Source organism: Hyperolius riggenbachi, chromosome 4 (assembly GCF_040937935.1).
Source record: "Hyperolius riggenbachi isolate aHypRig1 chromosome 4, aHypRig1.pri, whole genome shotgun sequence".
NCBI lineage: Eukaryota > Metazoa > Chordata > Amphibia > Anura > Hyperoliidae > Hyperolius > Hyperolius riggenbachi.
In genome coordinates this window covers 272,020,039-272,043,373 of record NC_090649.1, presented here as the reverse complement: position 1 = coordinate 272,043,373, position 23,335 = coordinate 272,020,039, and the positions used below count along the sequence as shown (strand labels likewise).

The window sequence follows — 23,335 nt, the reverse complement described above, 5'->3', positions numbered from 1 at the left end:
TGTTACAGTAAAAGCAGTTACTGAACAGCTTCTGTAACAAAAATGCCTGGATAACCGCTCTGATCAAGTGTTTTCCAGAGCGGTTTGAGCTTTTCCTATACTTTGAGGCAGAAATGTTTCTGCAAACCGCGAAAGTGCTGCAGGACCCACGTTTGTGGTTTGCTAAAAACCTTAAACCGCTGGTGTGCACCATCCCATTAAAATACATTAGCCAATCGTTTTCACAGGCCGATGCGGATTGTAAAACGCTACAAAAACTGCTCGGTGTGCACCAGGCCTAAATGACAACCAGACTTATAAAAACGTCCTGCTAGAGCCTCTTTATGGCTCCAGGACGTTTTTGTAAGTCAAACAGTGCTGCTCGTGTGTGTGTGTGTGTGTGTGTGTGTGTGTGTGTGTGTGTGTGTGTACGTTGAGATAAGTGAGAACAAAAATCGCCATAGAAAAAAAATACACCTTTATTTCCAAATAATATATTGTCACCATACTTTTGTACTAGGGACATAATTAAAATGTGATAACCAGGACAAATAGGCAGATAAAATGTGTTTTATGTACAGTAGCAGTGTTTATATTAAAACTATAGGGGATGAAATTGGAGAAATAGTGTACTTTTTCATATTTTCCCCATTTTTTTTTTTCCCTTGAAAATGCGTAGAAAATAAAGTCATTACTGAAAACAAATATCAACCCCAAAAAGCCTAATTAGTGGTGAAGAAAACAAGATATAGATCATTTCATTGTGATTAAGCTGCTGGCAAATGAAAGGGATGAGCACTGAAAGGTGAAAATCGCTCTTGTCCGTTAGGGTAAAAACCGCTTTGGGGTGAAGTGGTTAATAGGCTGAGATTACGAACTTGTGGAAACGGGTCGTAAAGCGCCAGTATCGGATCTGTGTAGGCACTTGGTTGCAGAGCTTCTTTATGTACATATAGAAAATTCTTGATTAGCTGTTGTTAACTAAATCACTTCTAAATTAACTGGTCAATAACCCAAACCCTGGCCCCAGCAGACGGTGTTATAGGCTTTAAAGGAAATTTTTAATGTCACAAAAAATGAGATGCCTTCCTCAGTAGCCGGGAGCCTCTGAATTGTTCAGTTTTCCAATCCAACCACACAACAAAAGGCACAGGGTCCCTCTGAACATATATGGATATTTTCTCATGGCCGTATACGCGATATATGCCTTCACAGTAATCTGAAGACACTAACTCATGAGTACCTTCCTGCTACTGTGTAGGTGTGGCTGTACTTGCGCAGGCACAGTATGACCACACTCCTATACTGAGGGGAGAGCAGCTGTGAACAAGAAGCAAATCTGGCCAGCAATGGTGAGGTCAAGGAGGATATGGGAAGCCTCTGGGCCTGCTTTCCTAATTTTATTTTGTTACGGTCCTTCCATTCAGTTTTCGCATTGCCATCTGCTTGGTACCTGCCGCTGTCACACTCCTCCGCTGCCACTGGCGCCACCGCTCTGGCCCTCTGCACAAAAGAAATGCTGGTATAAAGATCCCAGAGCTTCTTTTGGTTTGCAAAAGACTAATGGGAATAGTTTCTGAGCACCAGCAAGGATTTTCATTAGTACACTACTCGGTGAACCAATGAGAATCCTCCCTGGGGTGGGACAATTCCCATTGGTATTTTGCAAATGAATGGGAGCCTGATGGTGATCTGTATACCGGCGTTTCTTCTATGCAGGGGTCCGAATGGAGGTGGACAGCAGCAGAGGACCCGAATTCACCGTGGCAGGAGAGTATTTAGAAAACGTATGCAGTGGACAGCCTGGTATAGCCTACCATTGATTCCACCGGGCACCGTCGCCATTCGCTACATTCGGCTGTTCTGATAAAACCATGCAGGACCCATCCTTGCGTTCTGCTCATTGGAATTTGCATAGCATCTGTTTGGATCTGTACTGTTCCTATAAACGTGAACCCAGCCTTAGGCCTGGAACCCACTAGAGTGTTTTTTTGAGCATTTGGGGAGCGCTTTAAATTGATAGCGCTTTTGCTAAACGCTCTGCCAATGTAAATGGATGGGACAGATTCCACTAGAGAGACTGCAATTAGGCTGGTTTCACAGTGGGACGTTAAAGGCGCACGTTAGAGCAGCCTGTAACGCACCCCACCGCACAGCAATGAAAAATCAATGGGCTGTTCACAGTGCCCACGTTGCGTTACAGTGTAACGCTGCGCCATAATATAACGTACTGCATGCAGTACTTTGTAAGCGGTAGAGCCGCGTTAGACTGTTTGCACATGCTCAGTAACGTTGGGGAGGAGCGGAGAGCGGCCAGGCACATGGCTAATTAATATTCACTGCACTCAGTGATGTGCAGTGTTTACTTCCTGGAGCGGCCGCTCTGTGCAGCGATTGGCCGGCGGGACCACGTGATGCCGCATGCGTCCAAGAGTGCACATCATGGCATCACAGACGCCAGAGTGAGCTGCACAACGTGGCTCACTCTGACGTCCAAAGCAGGGATCTCCAGGCGTTGCGTTAGGGGCACGTTATGCGACCATACCGTCCCCTAAAACGCAACGTCCTGGTGTGAAACCAGCCTTAAGGAAATTGCAAGCTCAGAACATGCAGCATTTTGGAAGAGTTTTCATTCTAATGAATTGTATAGGAGCAGGGAAATCGCTCCCAGAATCGCTTGCAAAACGCTATCACAAATCACTAGCAATTGCAATAGCGCTTTTTACTGGGTTCCAGACTTCAGACTGAGCAGTGGAGATGAAGCAATTCCATGTATTACCTGCTACATGCACAGAGCTAAAAGCGGATTCACTCCATGCTGCTGCTTCTGGTCATGTGATCAAAATTTCAAAACATGATTTTTAATTACAGGAGGTTAAAGAGTACCTGTGGTAAAACTGACAGACTTTATCAAGATGATGGAAGATTGGGGAGGTTGCAGGGTTAAAGACTTACCTGTTCTAGCGTCATCCCTCCAGGCAGGTTTGTGGCTGCCTAGCTGGGGGCAGGCTGCGGCTACGCAGGCAGAGGTTTCCTGCAGTCTTCGAAAACATGGCTGCCACCCCACTGCTGAGGAGGAGGGGTGGAGCGTCACCTAAAGATGTCAGATCAGGTGAGTATTTAGCTCTAACACCCCGCCGATGCATCATCATTTAGACAAGTCTCCTGCGCCTGCGTAGTAGAGCGGACCCGACAGAGATCGGGTATTTCTGCCTATCTCCGTACAGTTTGCCGCAACAGCGCCCCCGCTGGAGCCAGGACAGGTAAATCAGCACTTGTCAGCCTTGTCGAGGGAGGATTCCGGGACACTTTGGGGGAGCCAGCGCTGGACTGCCTGCAGCTACAACGGAGGGGGAAGCCTCATTGGGACCCTGAGACTTCCCCCTACCAGGTGAGTACTCCCCAGGGGTCCTTTTTTTTTTTTTTTTTCTTTGTTACAGAGTCTCGTTAAAGGGAACCTAAACTGAGAAGGATTTATCCTTTTAAAATACCAGTTGCCTGACTCTCCTGCTGATCCTGTGACTCTAATACTTTTAGCCACAGCCCCTCAACAAGCATGTAGATCAGGTGCTCTGACTGAAGTCAGACTGGATTAGCTGCATGCTTGTTTCAGGTGTGTGATTCAGCCACTACTGCAGCCAACGAGATCAGCAGGACTGACAAGCAACTGGTAATGTTTAAAACAGGGATGTCAAACCGGACCTTCGAGGGCCAAGGTCCTCACACATTTTTGACACAACTCAAATTATTTGATGGGTCTGAATCAGGAAAGGTGTGGTCCATCAGGTAGAACACATTCCTCTCTTTCTCAGTATATCCTAAACACTGGCATGGAACTGACCCTCCAGGCCTGGAGTTCAACACCTGTGGTTTAAAAGGAAACATCCATATCACTCTCAGTTAAAGGGGTTCTCTGGGGGAGTTGAAAATAAATACTTACCTGGGGCTTCTACTGGCCCCCTGCAGCTGTAATGTCCCACGCCATCCTCCAACGATCCGCCGGTCCCGGTCTGATATTCCTCTAATAAGATGAATAGTGCTCGCTCCTGCGCATGTCAATGGAAGCTAACGGTGCAGGCGCATTACAAAGTTTTCTTGTACTACGCCTGCGTGCTAAGCTCCCAATGACACCCGCAGGAGCGAGCACATGTGCGGCAATGGGCGCGCAGCTGCAGTTGGATGAGATGCCACATTAGACCATTACCAGCAGCGGAGAACGGTGGATCATTGGAGGACGGCGTGGGGCATTACAGCTGCAGGGGGCAGGTACAATCCCCAGGTAAGTGTCTGTTTTTATTTTCAAACCTCCCTTTAAGCTAGTACAAATGTAGGCACTCCTGTAGTTTAACCCTCCTGGCGGTTAATTGTTGCTGCCACATAGGCAGAAATCCATTTTTTTTTTTTAAAAATTGTTTTTGTTTCATGGAAAGCTACCAGAGTGGTAGCTACATGAAACACCACTAGAGGGCGCATGTGTCCCTCTAGTGCGATCGTCGCCAGGCATCAATGGCAAACAGGGTAACGCGTTCCCCTGTTTGGCTTCTCCTGTCGCCATGGCGACGATCGGAATGACGTCAGCCGACGTCCTGACGTCAGACGCCTCCGAACCAGCCCATAGCGCTGCCTGGAACTCATTGGTCCGGGCAGCGCAGGGCTCTGGCGGGGGGGCCTCTTCAGCCGCTGCGTGCGGGCGATCGCCGCAGAGCGGCGGCGATTAAGCTGTGCGTGTGGCTAGCAAAGTGCTAGCTGCGCGCACAGCACTTTAAATGGGGCAAATCGCCCCACCAGGGGCAGAGATATCCTCCTGCATAGGAAGGTTAAGAGAGCCAGCAGGCAACCTCATAGGTAAATCCCACTAATGTGATTGGGTAGACAGCACCCTCTTGAATTGCTAGGGTTGTTGTAAACTACGCCCACACTATTAAAGCGGACCCAAACCAAACATTTTTTTTTAATTAAAAATATTTAGTTGCACCACTCCGACACATACAAAGATAAATAAACACTCCTTCAAGCCTATGAGCATTTCAGTCCATGCTTTTCACCCTTCTCTTTTCACAACTAGGGTTATACAGGTGGCAGCCATTAGCAATTCCTCTATTGCCGGACACCACCTACTTCACCAGTTTGCTGGATTATTTCCCGGCAATTTGAAAGGAAGGGAGGGGTTTCTCCAATAAATGTAAAATATTTTATATTTGTCATCATGCAGCTGAAAAAACGCTGCTATTTAGTATTATAATTTAGTAAATAGATTTTATTTCTGAAATCTTGTATTTTAAATTTGTGTCCACTTTAAGCCAGTCACAACACTTTGTGCTGTAGAGGGTGCTGTGATTGGAGAACTGTTCCCTATATGGTTTTCTGCTGGTTCACCTAAACCAGTGATCTGCAAACTTGGCTCTCCAGCTGTTAATTAACTACTAAGTCCCACAATGCATTTGCCTTTCTAAATCATGACTGTGGCTGTCAGACTCCCGCAATGCATTGTGGGACTTGTAGTTGCTTAACACCCGGAGAGCCAAGTTTGCAGATCACTGACCTAAAGACTAGCTCCCACTTGTATCAATTTTTTTTCTCCAAGCAATTCAATTGCTTTGATTAGATCTGTCAGACATTTATTGTCCCAACATATCCAGTCGATTTTGCTTTGTCAGTTTATGGATCACAAGTGTGAAAGGACTTGTTGGAAAATGTCCATGTGAGTAGGCTGCTAGGAAGAGCAGCAGGAGGTCGATAACTGCGTTATTGCACTGTGTCAAGCAGTACAACACTTGTGGTACGATGACTAAGTGAGCAGCGTGGTATAGGAAACAGTTGAATTCAGATTGGGGAGTGCTTTGGTATTGGGCTGTCATGGACTGGTGTATCGCTAGATCTCCAATCACTAAGCTATCAGATGGTATTTTATGTCTGTTCCTGGAAATGGTCTTCAGAAGGTGTTTTATGACCCTAGTCATGTTATATTCTTTCAATCTGTAAGGGCTGGTGCACACCGAGCGGGTTTTTCAGCGTTTTTGCAGCTGCGGATACGCTTGGTCAATGTATCTCAATGGGGTGATTAACACCAGAGCCGGAAGCCTTTTGCTGAAACGTATACTCCCGGGGTGAGGCATTTTTTTGGATTGCAGAGGCGTTTCTGCCTCCAATGTAAAGTATAGGAAAAACGCAAACCGCTCTGAAAAACGGCAGTTCAGAGCGGTTTTGCAGACGTTTTTGTTACAGAAGCTGTTCAGTAACAGCTTTACTGTAACAATACATGAAATCTACTACACCAAAAACTCTTCACAAAACCTCAAAATGCTAGCTGAAATGCTACAGAAAAATAAGAAAAAGCGTTTCATAATCTGCTAGCATTTTGCGGATCTGCTAGCGGGTTTTGGTGTGCACCAGCCCTAAGAGTGTATAGGCTTTAAAAAATTGCTAAAACCAGCAATTCTGCATTTACAACACTGTGTATCCTAAGGTGAGTTTAAATATCACCTTTGGAACTGAACTTTTCACTTTGAAAAACGGATTATGCACCTTTCCTTGCCTGTCTACTTCAGATGTCTTAGTAGTTTCCACAGTTGGTCCATGAAAAGCAAACCATTTTAAGTTGTTGTAACTTTTATGGTAGTCTTAAGGCTCATACACACATCAGACTATAGTCTTTGGAAAATGAAAGATCACAGACCAATCTTACCACCCTTCATGTAGTATGAGACCCATACCTTCACAGTCTTTTCTATGGAGCTGAACTCCCCATCAGAAAAAAATCTTTGCAAGATGCTGCACACACAGATGCTGTACAGACACAAAAGATCAGTATCTGCAAAAGATCTGTTCCTGCCAAAGATCCGTTCCTGCAAACTGCATTCATAGTCTGTTCCTGCCAAAGATCCGTTCCTGCAAACTGCATTCATAGTCTATGAGATCTGCAAATCATCATACACACCTTGTTTAACTGTCATTCATCTGCAGATCAGACGATTATCTGCAGATCTGAAAATCCATCCTGGTGGATCTGATCTGCAGATGAATGTCTGTTAAACAAGGTGTGAATGATGATCTGCAGATATCATAGACTATGAATGCATTTTGCAGGAACAGATCTTTTGCAGATACTGATCTTTTGAATGTCTACAGCATCTTTGTGTGCAGCATCTTGCAAAGATTTCTGTCTGATGGGGAGTTCAGCTCCATAGAATAGACTGTGTAGGTATGGCTCTCGTACTACATGAAGGGGGTAAAATTGGTCTGTGATCTTTCATTTTCCAAAGACTATGGTCTGATGTGTGTATGAGCCTTTAGGGTGGCCACTAACGATCCAATCTTACCAAATCTATGTAGTAGAGTAAACTGATGGAATATGTTAAGTGGATACTATAGGCAGTTCCCTTATATTAGATAGAAATGGTAAGATTGGATGAAAAAGATTGGATCATTAGTGGCCACCATTATGCTAAAAATATGCAGCTTAAAAATAAACCAATCAAATGCAATTACCAATAGCATTTGCAAGCTGTATAAAATTACTACAGTAAAATCCTTTTATCACACATTTTAGGGGACCCGGCCCAAAGTTTACATTATCAGCAGTTTACTATATCAGAATTGGTCCTATATTGTATAATCCGTACATGCACATGGTCGGGACCTGGGGACTGAGTTTACTATAGCCAGAGCTTTGCTATATCCGAGATTCTGCTGTACTGAATTTGCATCATCTTAGAATTATTTTCATCTCGTTAACCATCCCTAGTAGTTTCCTTTTTAGAAGATTGAGGTCTTAGGGCCCATTCACACTTGCGTTTGTAAAACGCCGGCGATTTTTGCCAGCGTTTTGCAGGAGTGATTTTTCTGCGATTTTACGTGAAAAAAATCACAGAACACTGCAACGTTTTTTGCCGCGATCGCGTTTAGCGCTTCTATAGCACTAAAACGTGGTTCCCGGGAAATTGCCCGAAAATGGTGCAGGCGACGCGTTTTCAAAGATGAAAAATTATCTCCTAGGACAAAATGTGAATTGCATATGGCCCACAAAGTACTTAGATAGCTCATAGTGCCCCAGAACCACTAAGAGGAAAGGGCTGGTTCACACTACAAGAGCCTTTCTAAGCACTTTGTGATTTTTAAAAGCTCTTGCTAATGTTATCCTATGTGAGTGTTCTCACTGGAGCGATGTGATTTTGTAAAAATCCCCCCTAGCATTGCATTAGCAAGAGCTTTTAAAATCTCTAGTGCTAAAATAAGCTCTTGTAGTGTGAACCAGCTCTAGGAGTGTTTGAGTTTCTATATTAAATCACTAGCCTTTGTAGAAGTGCTTGTGTAACGAATCCTTTGTGATTAAGCTTTTTTTTTTTTCCAATCCCAAACGCGCGTCCTGCACTATTTTCTGGGTGACTGCACTTTTATGCAAGATATAGCAAAAATTGCAAGTCATTTTCAAAGCGCTTTGAACAGCGATTTTGTGAGTGTTTTTCAAGCAAATTTGCTTTAAAAGATATTTAGTTCTGGTTTAGAGTGCACTTCCTGTTTGTCGGTAAAAATTGCGCATCTCAAAACGAAAATACATATAAAATCACTTGCAAAGAAAGCAAATCACTCTGCAACTGCCAGAAAACTACAAACATTCAGGCCTAGTGCACGCCAGAGTGGTTCGGCTGCGGTTTGCGATCCGCTTGCGGATGCGGATCCGCTTGGGTAATGTATTTCAATGGGCTGGTGCACACCAGAGCGGGAGGCGTTTTGCAGAAATATACTCCCGGGCTGCTGCAGATTTTGGATTGCGGAGGCGTTTCTGCCTCAATGTTAAGTATAGGAAAACCGCAAACCGCTCTGAAAAACGGCACTTCAAAGCGGTTTGCCAGGCGTTCTTTGTTACAGTAGCTGTTCAGTAACAGCTTTACTGTAACAATACATGAAATCTACTACACCAAAACTGCCACGCAAAACGCTAGCTGAAACACTGCAGAAAAAGAAAAAGCGTTTCAAAATCTGCTAGCATTTTGCGGATCTGCTAGCGGTTTTTGGTGTGCACCAGGCCTCACAGGTGAGGTAATTCTTGTCTCAGCAGAGCTGATTAACTACCTCTGTGGATTTCCACAAGACCTGCACTGTTGTGGGGCCTTGAGGACAGGGTTGGGGAAAACTGCATTACTGTGAACAGGCCCATAGAATTGTATGGGCAGTACGTTGACATACAGAATTATTCTGCAACGCAACTGACCACTGTGAGCAGGACCTTATAGGAAAAAGTTAAACGCTGTAAATGATCCCTGTTGATTTGAAATCCCATTCCAATAAAGCTTCAGGAAGTTCTCCTTCCAAAACAAATACATAAACCTATCCACTGGGAAGAAAGTTGGTCTGTTACCATCCAAGTGTGTTTGGATTGAGGATTCAAACAAACAATCAAAAATCTGTGAAACCACAGGGTGAAAACACACCTACACACACACCTATACACACACCTCCCAAGAAGACAGCTCGCTTCTGTGGGAGTTGTTTGGAGTATGTTAGTGGTGGAGAGCAAGATTGTTGAGCACTAATGAAGCAAGTACGGTAAATCTAATACTAGGTACACGCTGAGATTTTCTGGCAGATTTACAGTCGGATCGATTATTTCCAACATGTCCAATCTAATTTCCGATTTCAGGTTTTTTTTTTCCCGATTGATTTCAGATAGAAGTGAACGGAAAACACTCGGAATTCGATCGGAAATCAGATCGGACATGTTGGAAATAATTGATCGGACAGAAAATACCTAGCATAACAAACAGACCTCCAGGGAGGGGATTCCATTTAGCCACCCAGAACCTTTAGCTGCTGGTTAATTAACCAGTTGTCAGCTGGCTGATCAGTAGCTCCCAGCTGTGATGGGTTTTTTTTTTTTTTTTTTTTTCCCCCCCCCCCTAGCCTACAATAGTGGAAACATGCATGTTAGAAGGCGTTTTTGATTATCACTTGTACTGACCAAAAAGTCACAAGCCGTAATATCCAAATTATTAGACAGGAACTTCTATGACAGGAACTGGATATTTGCATTGGTGGATTTGAAAATTGGGAGAGAATAGCAGAATTCAGGAAGTGCCAGTATTGCCCAAATCTGATATTTCCAAACAAATCACACTTCCTGTATAGATGAGCTTTGAATATCCCAGAGAGTAATTCTGTGCAAATGTCCACTGACCCAGGAAGCGAAAGCTGCATTATCAAAGAAAATCGACTAGCTGTTCCTCTTTTAGCCAGCAGCTGGCTTAGAGGCGATTGTACAGTGGGTTCTTTATAGTTTATGCAGTAAAAGCTAGTGGTAATGAATTGCACATGATCACACAGGGTTGCAGCTGTGCTGAGCTTCCTGCTGCCTGTATGTTGTAGTTGTAAATCGAACTTGAGTTGAGACATATGGAGGCTGACATATTTATTTCCTTCTAAACAATGCACATTGCCTGGTTGTCCTGCTGATCTTCTGCCTCTAATACTTTGAGGCAGAGGATCTGACTGAGGCTCCGAATGGTGGCCATACACGGTACAATAAAAACGTTAGATTTTCCCGTTTATTCGATCTAAATGATCGAATTGAATGAAAGTTGAAATTTTTTTTTTTCGATCAAGAAATTCGAACGATTATCCTGTTTTTTCGGGAAAAATTATCGGACATGCTGGAAAAATCTTTATATTCGATCTAACGGAATAATCAAACTAAATTATCTAATTGAAAAATTGTACCATGTATGGCCACCTTAAGTCTGACTGTATTTTTAGGCAGATGCTTGTTTCAGGTGTGTGATTCAGACACTACTGATACCAGAAAGATTAGTAGGACTGCCAGGCAACTGGTATAGTTTAAAAGCAAATAATTATAGCAGCCTCCGTCAGGGCTGTGGAGTCAGTAGAAAAAGATCTGACTCCTCAGTTTATAATTCTAATCCTCTAATTTGCATATAACAATCTTGTTGATTAAAAGCATGCAACATAGAAGGCATTTAATCACTGCAAAAGCTTAGGAATTTTAAAGCTATTTTAAGATGGCATCTGCTTTTTGGAACAAATCAAAGCTCCTGGCCAGGAAGCTGACACTCTGTTAGCAATCCCTGCCTGTCAATGCCAAGGGGAATGCTCCAACATGTTGTTTGTATAAAAAGATTCACCAGAGCCCCATATCTTCCAGCATGTAGCCCTGTAACCTTGCAGAAAAAGCCTCTACCTTTTCTGTATCTGATATAGAAAAGGCCAGGTCCTTTTTCTGCAAGGGGCAGATCTATACACCGGAACCCAGCTGATATGGGGTCCCAGTGATTCTTATTATACAGACATTGGTTAGCACATTCAAACTTTTAAGGGTACTTATCCGTTAGCCGGGCGCATCCGGCAGGTGGCGCTAATTACTATTCCCCCTCCAGGCCGACATGGATAGTAGGGAAAGATGTAACTCTGGTGGAGTTTTGTCGCCACCTAGAGGATGCGCCCGGCTAACGGATAAGTACCCTTTTAAGCATTAGCATACCTCTGTGCTTTTTTTTTAATTTTTTTTTTTATTGCGTACAGAGGTGCCTGATCCGCGATGCACAAGCGATTCTCCTGGTAGATCGACTCTCCTCCAGTGATGGCCAACTTCATTGTTCCCAACACCCCCAAAGCATGTGCACTGCTCAGGAGCACCATGCCTGCCCGCCAGGGAGGGGTACAGAGAAACGCAGAGTCCACCCCCAGATTTAGCCACCGCTCAAGAGGGGACCATGTACGTGTCGTTCCCCCCCCCCCCCCCCCCCCCCCAAGGATAGGTACCATACCTGTTGTGAATTTGCCCTCAGCTGCAATGTTATGCATGTCCTGGGAGCCACAACACCAAAAGTAGAGGGGGTGAGGGAAGGTGCAGATGGGCCCCCCATGTGCAGTCACCAGATTGCTAGTTACAATTAATCTACTCATGCATTCATAAATAAAGAATTTGGCCCCAAACTGTCACCTGATGGATTGATTACCTGTGGGCAACACACCTTTACACAGCGCTGTACCCAATTCAATACCTTTGGGTGGTTGTCAAATGTCTGGTGGATGTCAGTTGTGACACTAGATCATGAGCCAGCAACTGCAGATCTAAGCCCTATTGAATGACCCCTCTCAGCTGCAGTCTACAGCTGTTAGGTTTAACTGTGTAGCAAGGGAAAAGTTCAAACTTTGTTCTGAAGAAGCCCTGAAGGAAGAGAAACCGGTTCCAGTGAGTTTCAAAGAGTTAGTTCAGAAATCACCTTTTGACACTCGTACAGTGGACAATGTGCCACTTCCCATGCCGTGACTTCTGTAATTGCATTTGCACTACAATCAGTGCAACTGAATGAGACTCTCTGCAAGCACACCAAAAATATTGTATAAAGTGTACAGCAAAATCAGAATCCATTTATTTTCGCCAAGTAAGTTTGCACCTACAAGGAATTTGTCTTGGCAGTTGCTTAACAAACACAAACCAAAACAATACAAGGACAGACAGTGTGAATATTACAAGTTAAGGACATTATAAGTAGTGGCAGTAAGCAATGTGAGAATTGTTCATTTACAGTTCTGTGCTGATTACTATCAAGTCCTGGCAGCTCTAACGTCAGCATTAAGTATGGCTACCGCTTGAGGAAAAAAGCTGTTCCTGTGTCTGGAGATTTTGGTAGCGATTGACCGGAATCTTACTCCTGAAGGCATGCGCTGGAAGATGGAGTGAGCTGGGTGAGAGGGGTCAGAGGCCATTTTGGTTGCTCTCTTTTTGCACCTGATAGCGTAAAGATCCTGCAGGGAAGGTAAGCTACAGCCAATTATCCTTTCCGCTGATCGGATGATGCGCTGCAGCCTCTCCTTTTCTAATATTGAGCAGGAGCCGAGCCATACAGTCATAGATGATGTTATGGTGGATTCGATGATTGCAGTGTAGAACTGCACCATTCAATTTTGAGGTAGGCCAAACTTTTTCAGCTGCCGTAGATGGTACATTCTCTGTTGCGCTTTCTTGACAATAGTGGCAGTGTTGTTGTCCCATTTTAAGTCGTTTGAGATCGTGGACCCAAGAAACTTGAATGACTCTACCTGGGTTATTGTGGATCCATTTATGGTTAAGGGGAGGTGCTGGGGGGGGGGGGGGGGAGATCTCCTAAAGTCTCTATCTCCATAGTTTTGAGAGCATTTAGTTCCAAGTTGTTGCTGCTGCACCAGGAGGAAAGCTGTCCCACTACATGCCTGTATGCAGACTCATCCCCGTTTTGTACGAGACCAACTACTGTTGTGTCATCTGCAAACTTCAGAACCTTAACAGATGGATCTGTGGAGATGCAGTCATTTTAATAAAGTGAGTACAGCAGTGGGGAAAGCACACAGCCCTGGGCTGCACCAGTACTGACTGTCAGAGAGCTTGATGTGTGTTTACCAAGTCTAACACGCTGTCTTCTGTCGGTTAAGAAGTTGGTTATCCATTTGCAGATGGATTCAGGTATGTGTAGCTGGGAGAGCTTGCTGTGTAGCAGAGATGGCATTATAGTATTAAATGCAGAGCTGTAATCTATAAATAAAATCCTGGTGTAGGTTCCTGGGGTGTCTAGATGCTGTAGTACATAATGCATACACATGTTCAGGGCATCATCTGCGGATCTATTAGGCCTGTAGGCAAATTGCAGAGAGTCCAGCAGGGGATCTGTGATAGATTTCAGATAAGCCATTAACAGTTTTTCGAATGCTTTCATGACCAGTGATGTCAGGGCAACAGGCCTGTAATCATTTAAGCATGTAGGTTTTGTTTTTTTTTGGAATTGGTACAATAGTTGAGCTTTTAAAGCAGGCGGGAACAATTGAGAGTTTTAGAGATGCTTTGAATATGTCTGTGAATACAGGAGCTAATTGGTCGGCACAGAGATTCAAGCATTTCGCAGAGATAGCGTCTGGCCCCATTGCTTTCCTGGTGTTTTGTCTTTTAAAGAGTCTATTTACATCTGATTGGCATATTGTTAGAGCATGCACATCTGGGGACAGGTCAATAGATTGTGTCTGGTCTGCTGTGTTGTGTACATACTGAGGCATCGCAGGGGGTGGAGACGTTGGCTGGCAGGAAGAGTGTTCAGTTTGCCTGTTGCAGAGATGGAAATTGACTTGTTGTGTTTGGCTTTTGTTGGTAGTGTCAAACCTGCAATAAAATGTATTCAGCTCATTTGCAAGCTGCAGGTTATGTAGTGAGGGGGGAGATTTATTCTTCCTGTAGTTTGCAATTTCATGTAGAGATTTCCATATTGTGGATGAGTCGGCGTTGGAAATTTTTTCCTCAAGTTTTTTAGAATAATCACTTATCCCACGCGCTTGGCGATTTACAGTGGGAATGGGGCATTAAAGCTCGAAGCCGGTAAAAAAAAAAAAAAAAAAAAAAAAGGCTTCCAGGGGCATCATGTTAAAAATGGTGCTGTCATACAGTTCAATGGTACAAGCCACGATTAGCAGATATAAATGGTAATTTGGGTGCCCAGAGATGCCTAATAAAATTGCGGGCATTAGCAACTTATAGCTGCTATTTACCATTTCTGTAGTCACTTAGGCCTCGATTCATAAAAGCAGTGCGATAAAAAAAAGTTGGGAGGGAAAATACTGCATTCAGTATTTTAGACCTTTGTGTGCTAATTCATAAAGATTTTCATAGCTGCCTTAGAAGTTCGGTAAATTACCGCAGCCCATTGAGCGGTACAGCAGAAGTGTGGCGATATCTCTTTTGTTACAAGCTGTAATTACGATTCCTGCACAGACTTGCAGAGACTTCGGCTCCCTGCAGTTTGCATTGTTAAGACCTAACCAGAGGTGTCTGTAATTATCGTCTGGCTTACCGCTTGTTGAAGACTTTATTAAAGGAGTACTGTAGGGGGGTCGGGGGAAAATGAGTTGAACTTACCGGGGGCTTCTAATGGTCCCCTGCAGACATCCTGTGCCCACACAGCCACTCACCGATGCCCCGGCTCCTCCTCTGGTTCACTTCTGGAATTTCAGACTTTAAAGTCTGGAAACCACTGCGCCTGCGTTGCCATGTCCTCGCTCCCGCTGAGGTCACCAGGAACGTACTGCGCAGGCCCAGTATGGTTTGTGCCTGCGCAGTTTGCTCCTGGTGACCTCAGCGGGAGCGAGGACACAGCAGCGCAGGTGCAGTGGTTTTCAGACTTTAAAGTCTGAAATTCCAGAAGTGAACCGGAGGCGGGACCGGGGCATCGGTGAGTGGCTGTGCGCGCACAGGATGTCTGCGGGGGACTATTAGAAGCCCCCCACAGTATTCGTTTAAGTGACATTTACTGACATGTTGGAGGTAACTACAGCCAAGTCTGTAATTTTACTCACTGCTCGGTAATTTCAGTTTTTCATGCGGTAAGAGCCTTTATGAATTAACACTTTGCTAAGTGCTTGGGAAAGTCTGCTGTTTTCAGCATTACCGCATGTGGTAATGCATAAAGCATAATTGAGGCCTCAGTCTCTTTTTAGCTGTTTTATAGCCGCTAATCACCCAGGGGGGTTAGGGTTAGGGAGAGGGAGGGGGGGTTAGGTCATAGTAAAATATCCATAAAGATTACTAATATTTTACTATAAGAATTAAGTAGTGGAATTGACGATAATTTTACTGATTATTCTCCGGCGCGTTTTTTTTTTGTTTTTTTTTACATGTACACATTAGAGCTTCCATTTTTCTGTAGTCCTTGGAGTTATGATGCATGAAAGCAATGATGCCAAAGCAATATACACATTTTGTTTCCAAATATTGCACAGTTGTTCTGACTAGAAGCTGAGGAAGATGAGTAACAAAGCAAGCTATTTATGCTGAGGAAGTAAGGTATTCCAGTCAGTCACATTGCTGTCTTCCTCTCTCTGTCATGTGACTTTCCTCATTGATTCTGATATGTGTAACATTCATCTTTTTAGTCTATAGCCTGTTCCTCTAATTCAATAAAAAAATTGTCAACGTTTGAATACAAGTTAAAGTAATTTACTCAACTTCTGTTTATTAAATAAATATTTTTATTTAATTTTGTTTTATTGTAAGATATTTCTGCCTCTACTTACTACAGTACTTATATATATATATTTGCAGAACAGCACATTAAGCTGTGCAGCCACCTTGCTGCGTTCTGACCGGGTCCAAGTCATTGTTGCCCTTAATGATTTTTTTGATGATTTGTGGAAGGATGCCAAGTGTGCAAGTAAGTATTGCATGGACTGCTATAGAATTGGAATAAAATGTAACTCCAGAAGTGTGACTTTTATAAAGAGCATGAAACGGTATTTATTGCTAATTGGTGAAAGAAGTACATGATATGTAGATATACACAATAACATTAGGGGAATGCTTAACACACTTGAATTGAGAGGGGTATGGAGGCTACCATATTTATTTCCTTTTAAACAATGCAAATTGCCTGGCTGTCCTGCTGATTCCCTGCCTCTTATAGGTTCAGCCATAGCCCTTATGCTGGGCATACACGGACTGCTGGGAGGCTTATCCGAGCCTCATGGCTCGATTGATAATATCCGACACCCCACCGGTTCGATACTGCACTCGATACCCGCGGGGAGAACAATTGCAAGAAACGAGCGGCTACTTAGCCGCCCCCGCGGGGACGAGCGGCTATCGATCCGCGCAGACGAGCAGGGATGCGCCGGCATCGAGCCGCTGGCTCGATCCGGCGCATAATTGCATTGAGAAACGTGCCGTGTATGCCCGGCATTAGGAAAGCATGAAGATCAGATGTTTCTGATTGGATTAGCTGTGGCCATTAGTCTCTTTGATACAAACCACAGTTCCAGCGGTGCCACAAGATGCGATGGAAGTGCTTTGGGTGCCTAAAGGTAATGCAGAAGCTGCAGTGCGTTACCCAGTGCGTTAATTTATTTTAAAATTATGTTAACAGTCGCATCACAACTATAATTCACTGACTTTCCTAGGGCGTTGCAGTGCAGTAACGCTGGACAATCACACCGCTATAGTGTGCAACCAACCTAAAAGGAAATGCATATGGCAGGCTCCATATGCTCCCGTAAACTGGTATTAACAGGAGCTATACAGGAACTATACTGGAACATTGCATGGGGCTAAGCGGATTCAGAAAGCAATGCTTAAAGGGAACCCTAACTCTAAAAGAAAACATGAGTTTTACTTACCTGGGGCATGTACCAGCCATCCTGTGCCCTCGTAGTCACTCATGGCTCCTCTGGTCCCCCGCTGCCAGCTAGTTTCGTTTTTGCCGAATGGGAGTTGGCTGGCCGCCATGCGTACCTTTTTACGCATTCTCGGTGGTGCAGGAAGCTATTGCGGACATCAACAAGTACATTTTTACGCATTACAGGTGTAATGCGTACAATTTTACGCATTACACCCACAATGCGTAAAAATGTACTTGTTGATGTCCAATAGCTTCCTGCACCAGCAGGAATGCGTAAAAACATACGCATGGCGGCCGGCCAACTCCCAGTCGGCAAAAACGAAACTAGCTGGCAGCGGGGGACCAGAGGAGCCGTGCGGGACTACGAGGGCTCAGGATGGCTGCAGGGGGCTGGTACATGCCCCAGGTAAGTAAAACTTATGGTTTTTTTTTACAGTTAGGGCCCGTCCTTACCTGAGCGGGAATCGCGCGATTCCTGCTCATGGCAAACCGCTAGCGGTTTTGCAAAATACACTACACAATGTAGCAAGTGGCAGTGTTCTCACTGCTGCGGTTGGCGCTAACCGCAACCGCGGTGCATGCAGCGGTTTGCCGGCAACGAGCGTTCCGCAATTAGCGATCGTGATTAGCGTGCAAAGCACGCTAATTGCGATCGCTCCAAAACCGCCGCAGTGTCCAGTGATTTGAGTTAATCTCGGGAAAATAACTCCCGCAAAACCGATTATAAGTATGAACGGGCCCAAAGGTTCCCTTTAAAGGTAATATCCAGGCTATTAAAGAAAAAAAAGCTCTACTTACCCGGGGCTTCCTCCATCCCCTGACAGCCGCTATGTCCCACACCGCAGCTCCGCTTTCAGCTGCCGGCCCAGGGTCCCCGCTGGTGCAGAGGCCGACCTTGAGAGGTCGTCCTCTACTGCACCTGTGTGAGCGTTGCTGTCAATCGGGTCCATGATGTCCAGAGTTTACTGCGCAGGTGCAGTAGTTCTGCGCCTGCGCAGTACACTCTAAACAACGTGGACTTAATTGACAACGGCGCTCACGCAGGCGCAGTAGAGGGCGACCTCGCACGGTCGGCCTCTGCACCAGCGGGCTGGCAGCTGAGAGCAGAGCTGCGGTGTGGGACATAGCGGCTGCCAGGAGCTGGAGGAACCCCTGGGTAAGTAGAGCGTTTTTTTTTTGTTTTGTTTTTTTAATAGCCTGGATAATACCTCTAAGTAAATGGCAGCTTCATGCTGCCAGTTAATTCCTTCTGAATCTGATTCACTCCAATGCAAAGTTCTGCCTGAGTTATTAATAAATACGTTCCTGTATACTGCAAGATTATGATAAGGCCTTCACTCTGTAGTGTGGGCGGGCTGAGGAAGTTCTATGTTGGGCATGGGTGGTTTAAGGAGACCCCTACTGTGTCTTGTGGGCCAGTTCAGGTTCTAGGCCAGGCATGGGCAAACTTGGCCCTCCAGCTGTTGAGGAACTACAAGTCCCACAATGCATTGCAGAAGTCTGACAGCCACAGGCATGACTCATTAAGGCAAATGCATTGTTCCTTGAGTCATGCCTGTGGCTGTCAGACTTCTGCAATGCATTGTGGGACTTGTAGTTCCTCAACAGCTGGAGGGCCAAGTTTGTCCATGCCTGTTCTAGGCCTTCCTGAGCAAGCAGAGGGTACTAAACCGGAAGAATTTGCTGAAAAACTTTTTCTCAACTATCAAGATAGAGACGCAGTGCTTAACCACTTGCCGACCGCACACTCATACCGTGCGGCGGCAAAGTGGTAGCTGGAGGACCAGCGACGCAGATCTGCGTCGCCAGGTGCCTCCCTAATTAATCAGGAAAGGCCACTCGCGTGAGCGGCCGTTGCCTGTTAGATCACGGAGCGGGTCTCCGTGAATAGCCTGCGAGCCGCTTATCGCGGCTCGCAGACTAAATGTAAACGCAGGAGACATTTGTCTCCTTTGTTTACATTGTACGGCGCTGCTGCGCAGCAGCGCCGTAAGGCAGATCGGCGATCCCCGGCCAATCAGCGGCCGGGGATCGCCGCCATGTGACAGCCGACATCCTGTCACAGGCTGCACAGGACGGATAGCGTCCTGTGCAGCCCCGATCACCGGGGGGACAGGTAGGAGAGGGAGAGGGGGGAATGTTGCCGCGGAGGGGGGCTTTGAGGTGCCCCCCCCCCCCGCAACATGCCACCAGCAGGAGCGATCAGACCCCCCTGCACATCATCCCCATACGGGGGAAAAAGGGGGGGGGGGCGATCTGATCGCTCTGCATGCCAGCTGATCTGTGCTGGGGGCTGCAGAGCCCACCCAGCACAGATCACAACAATCAGCGCTAGTCCTTAAGGGGGGGGGGGGGGGTAAAGGGTGGGTCCTCAAGTGGTTAAAGGGAGCCTAAAGCGAGAAGTATATGGGGGCTGCCATATTTATTTCCTTTGAAAAAATACCAGTTGCCTGGCAGTCGCACTGATCTATTTGGCTGCAGTAGTGTCTGAATATCACCAGAAACAAGCATGCAGCTAATCTTGTCAGATCATCAGGACTGCCATACAACTGGTATTGATTAAAAGGAAATAAATAAGGTAGCCTCCATATACCTCTCGCTTCAGGTTCCCAGTAGAACTGCAGAAGCAACAGGCCAAGTTCCTCTCAACAAAAAGGAGCATGCGTGAGCTTGATTTGCTGTATGCCATGATGTATTCTGCCAAGCTGTGGGTTGTGGTGGAGGCGAGAACGCATTTAACTGACCCAGCATCACTAATGCATTTGGCTGAAAACCCGTTAGCAAGGGCGCCACTTCCCGGACCATGCACAAGCAGACTGAGTGTTGCAGGGCTGGTTGTAGCACTTCAACGCGGCTGTTACTACTCCTGACGGGATTCCTGCATGTGTCAGGCAAGTGTGATCCTTTGACAGCGAGTGAGACGACCGGTTTTTCATTTTGTACACGTGACTGTACAATCTGTAGGAGACGGTGAAACTGTGCCCATTCCACTTAATTTATTGGTGGTAACATAGCCACAAACAGCACAACATTTTGGCATGAAGGCCATTGACAAATGCTAACATACTCATGAAAATGGCATGTGGCTACTTTACCCGTTGCACGGTTGCTCTCAAGAGGTCTATCCGTAGTTAGGTTTGATGGTTGCACTCTCAGCCATGTTGTGATATCCTAGAACGATGGCTGCTGCATTACTATTCACAGTGCGCTTTTTCAGATTTTACCCTTTGTTTCTTTCCCTTCTACCACCTCTTCCTTTCCATAATATGATTATACTGCAGGTGCTGAGAGCCTACCCTGCTGTCACTGGGCATACCTGATACTTCTCTCCCTCCCGTTTCCATATAGCAGGGGCCACGACCCTTATGCTGTGACAGTACTGTTTGGTCCACGACTAGCAATAATTGCACAGCTTTGTAGAATAATTGTGGCTATAATAAAATGCTGACAACTTTTATGCTGCCTAGGTAAGATCTTGTATCTATGTTGTCCCCATATATGCACTATAACAGTTGTGTGTGTTAACTATAATTGCACTGTTGGTTTTATTTCTGGTTACCTCAAAGCGGGTGTTGTTGAAACACATTTTTTTTATGTTAACCAGAAGGTATTTGCGATAATTCAGCAGCTGTAAGTGGGGAAATGTAGTTTCCCATGGTGCACCATTCCTGAATATGCAAATCATTTATTTATGCCACTGAAAGTGAGGCTGCAAAGCCACTAGTGAGCTATTTTACCTAATTTCAAAAACAACCTTTTTTTTGTACTCACAAATTATACATTCCTGTTAAATCTTTTTTGTTCTCTTTTTAAGATTGCTTGGAGACCAATAACACAGGAATACTGAACAACACAGCTAGATTCATGAAGTCATTTGAACTACTTGTCCAGTGTTTCAACAGAACTATGCAGGTAAATCGTTTAGTCTGATGTACAGAACACACTTTCGGAAGTCTGGATGTGGTGATATTATTACTTTGTTGCATCTTACAATTGCCATAACAGGTCAAGCAGAAAATCAAACCGCTCTCCCGCCTAGGGCTCTGTCGTACCTCACTCACACCTTGTGCGCTTCTGTCTGCTTTTTTTTTTCAGCACATTAATGTTACAGATACATGTTGCTGAAAAAAAGCAGACAGAAGTGCAGTGGTGTGAATGAGGCCTCACATCTGAGATGGCGATGGTGAAAGGTCAAAGCATACGTATTGTTTTATGCGTTTTCGTGTGTTTTTCGTCTGTTGCGTTTTACCGCAGTAAGTATACGTTTATAATGTGTTTTCAATCCGTTACAGGACATAGGAAAACACAGGTGATGTTATCATTTTTTGATTTTCAACTATTACTCTGTGCATTGAAATGTTTAAAAAACGCATGCACTTCTTGGAGCTTGCATTTTACATTGATTTACATTGTAACGCATAACGCAAGCTTTGGACGATGAAAAGCTCCGGGGATCGTCAAAACACAATGCACAAAAACGCAGCGTTAGATGTGGAAGGTAAAATGAAAGTCTATGGACTTTCATTTTACCTTGGAAAATGTACACAATGGTCATTGCATCAAAACGCACAAAATTGTCTCAGATGTGAAAGAGCCTTAAGACAGTGATGGTTATAAGCCAAATCATAGACTAAGGACCAGTGCGGTCTAAAACCTGTATGTTGTTTTTTTTCCTTTTTGTTTCAGTCGTTTTTATTGGGTTTTGTAGAACAAGAAGCATACAGAAACTGCATAAACCTCGAGTAACATCAACAAAGGACAGCAGAAATTGTCATAAATAAAACTATACAATGAAAAAAATTTGTAAAGGGGATCATTACAAGGATTATTGGTAGTACAGAAGTATTATGTTCAGGTACACTTGGTAGAACAGGTAATCAGAAATAACACCTAACCAGTGTAGCTTCATAAAGGAGGTAGCTGTTGTAGATATAATTTCCACAAAATATCTCTCGCCCATTCATTAGACCAGAATTTTGGCTGGTCAAGAGCCGATTTCGGTTGAATGTAATAGATAGCTAGTATGACCTGCCTCCCAGCGGAGGTAGGAGTGGGCTGTGTGGGTATAATCCACCTTGTGTGCAAATGTAGGTAGGGTTATTATGATTAAAAAGGTGCTTCCAAAGCAAAGAATTTATAGAAGAAATTGGACAGATAGAAAAGAAACGGAGGAACTACAAAGGAAGAGATAAGGTATGGGACGAGGAGAGCCAGCAGTTCCAACTGAAGCAGCAGAGGCCTGAATTACACAGGAGGGTTAAAGATTACCAACCCTGGTGCTACAGTCAGCGCCCATAAAAGGAGACCATATTTTATTAAATTTAGCCATGTTGTCCTCTAGCCTAGAGCGCAATTTTTAGAAAAAGAGGATGCGACTCAATCTGTTTTTCACCAGATCAAAGGAAAGAATTCTAGAATTCCATGCAGCAATCGATAACTTTGTAGCGGTAAAGATATAATTAACTAATTTGTTTTGCGATTTGGTGAGATTAGGATAGGAGAGGCCTCATTGATCTATGCACCCCTTTCCTTCGCCCCACGATGTCCGATCTGGATATAGCTAATGCTAGAATCCAGCTTGTACAAGTTTAAGCCCCTGAGGGGTTAATGGTGGCAATTTGGGGCATCTGGAGGGGAATATACATCTGCAGGTCCCTTAGAGATCACAGCCTTACCCCCAGTCCTTTTAGGTAGGTTTTATGTGGTCCCCTTTGGGGATTTTTAGTGAGAATAGTGAATACAAATATATTTTTATCCTTCATGGGCAATATTTAGAGATGGGGAGAAGCCATATTTTGCAGATGCCACGGTGGGCGTATCCATTTTAAACTGTACTTTATTATACACAATGTTAATGCCAAAATTGAGTTTTCACAATGTTTAGAAAATGTTATTTACCAATGCTGTAAATGTCACTTATGTTTTCAAAACGGACAAAATGTCCTTTATCCCTTATTGTGTAATGTTAGCACTTGATATGTGGTTTTGCACTGTATTCACACAAGTCAGTTTGTGGAATGTCGAGCAGCATATGCTTGCATGACAAGCATAATGCAGCCCTTTATTACACACCGCCGCTGAACGGCGAGTCCCTGCCCCTTCACCCCTGACCTCCCTGACACAACTCTAGGCACCAATCCCGAGCGCCGGAGGCACGGCTCCTGAACTTTATACAGGAAACCGCGCTGCGCCACTTTTGACAAGGACGCGGG

The 23,335-nt window shown here is 44.7% G+C and overlaps 1 protein-coding gene across 1 annotated transcript in view; it reads left to right on the top strand.

The window, feature by feature from the left end:
* OSTM1 (osteoclastogenesis associated transmembrane protein 1) overlaps positions 1–23,335 on the top strand; it is a 59,759-nt gene that overhangs the window by 1,278 nt on the left and 35,146 nt on the right. Inside the window, exons 2-3 of the mRNA XM_068231261.1 lie at positions 16,055–16,163; positions 20,938–21,035. Of these exons, the coding sequence (XP_068087362.1) occupies positions 16,055–16,163; positions 20,938–21,035 (207 nt within the window). The remainder of the gene's footprint in view (positions 1–16,054; positions 16,164–20,937; positions 21,036–23,335) is intronic.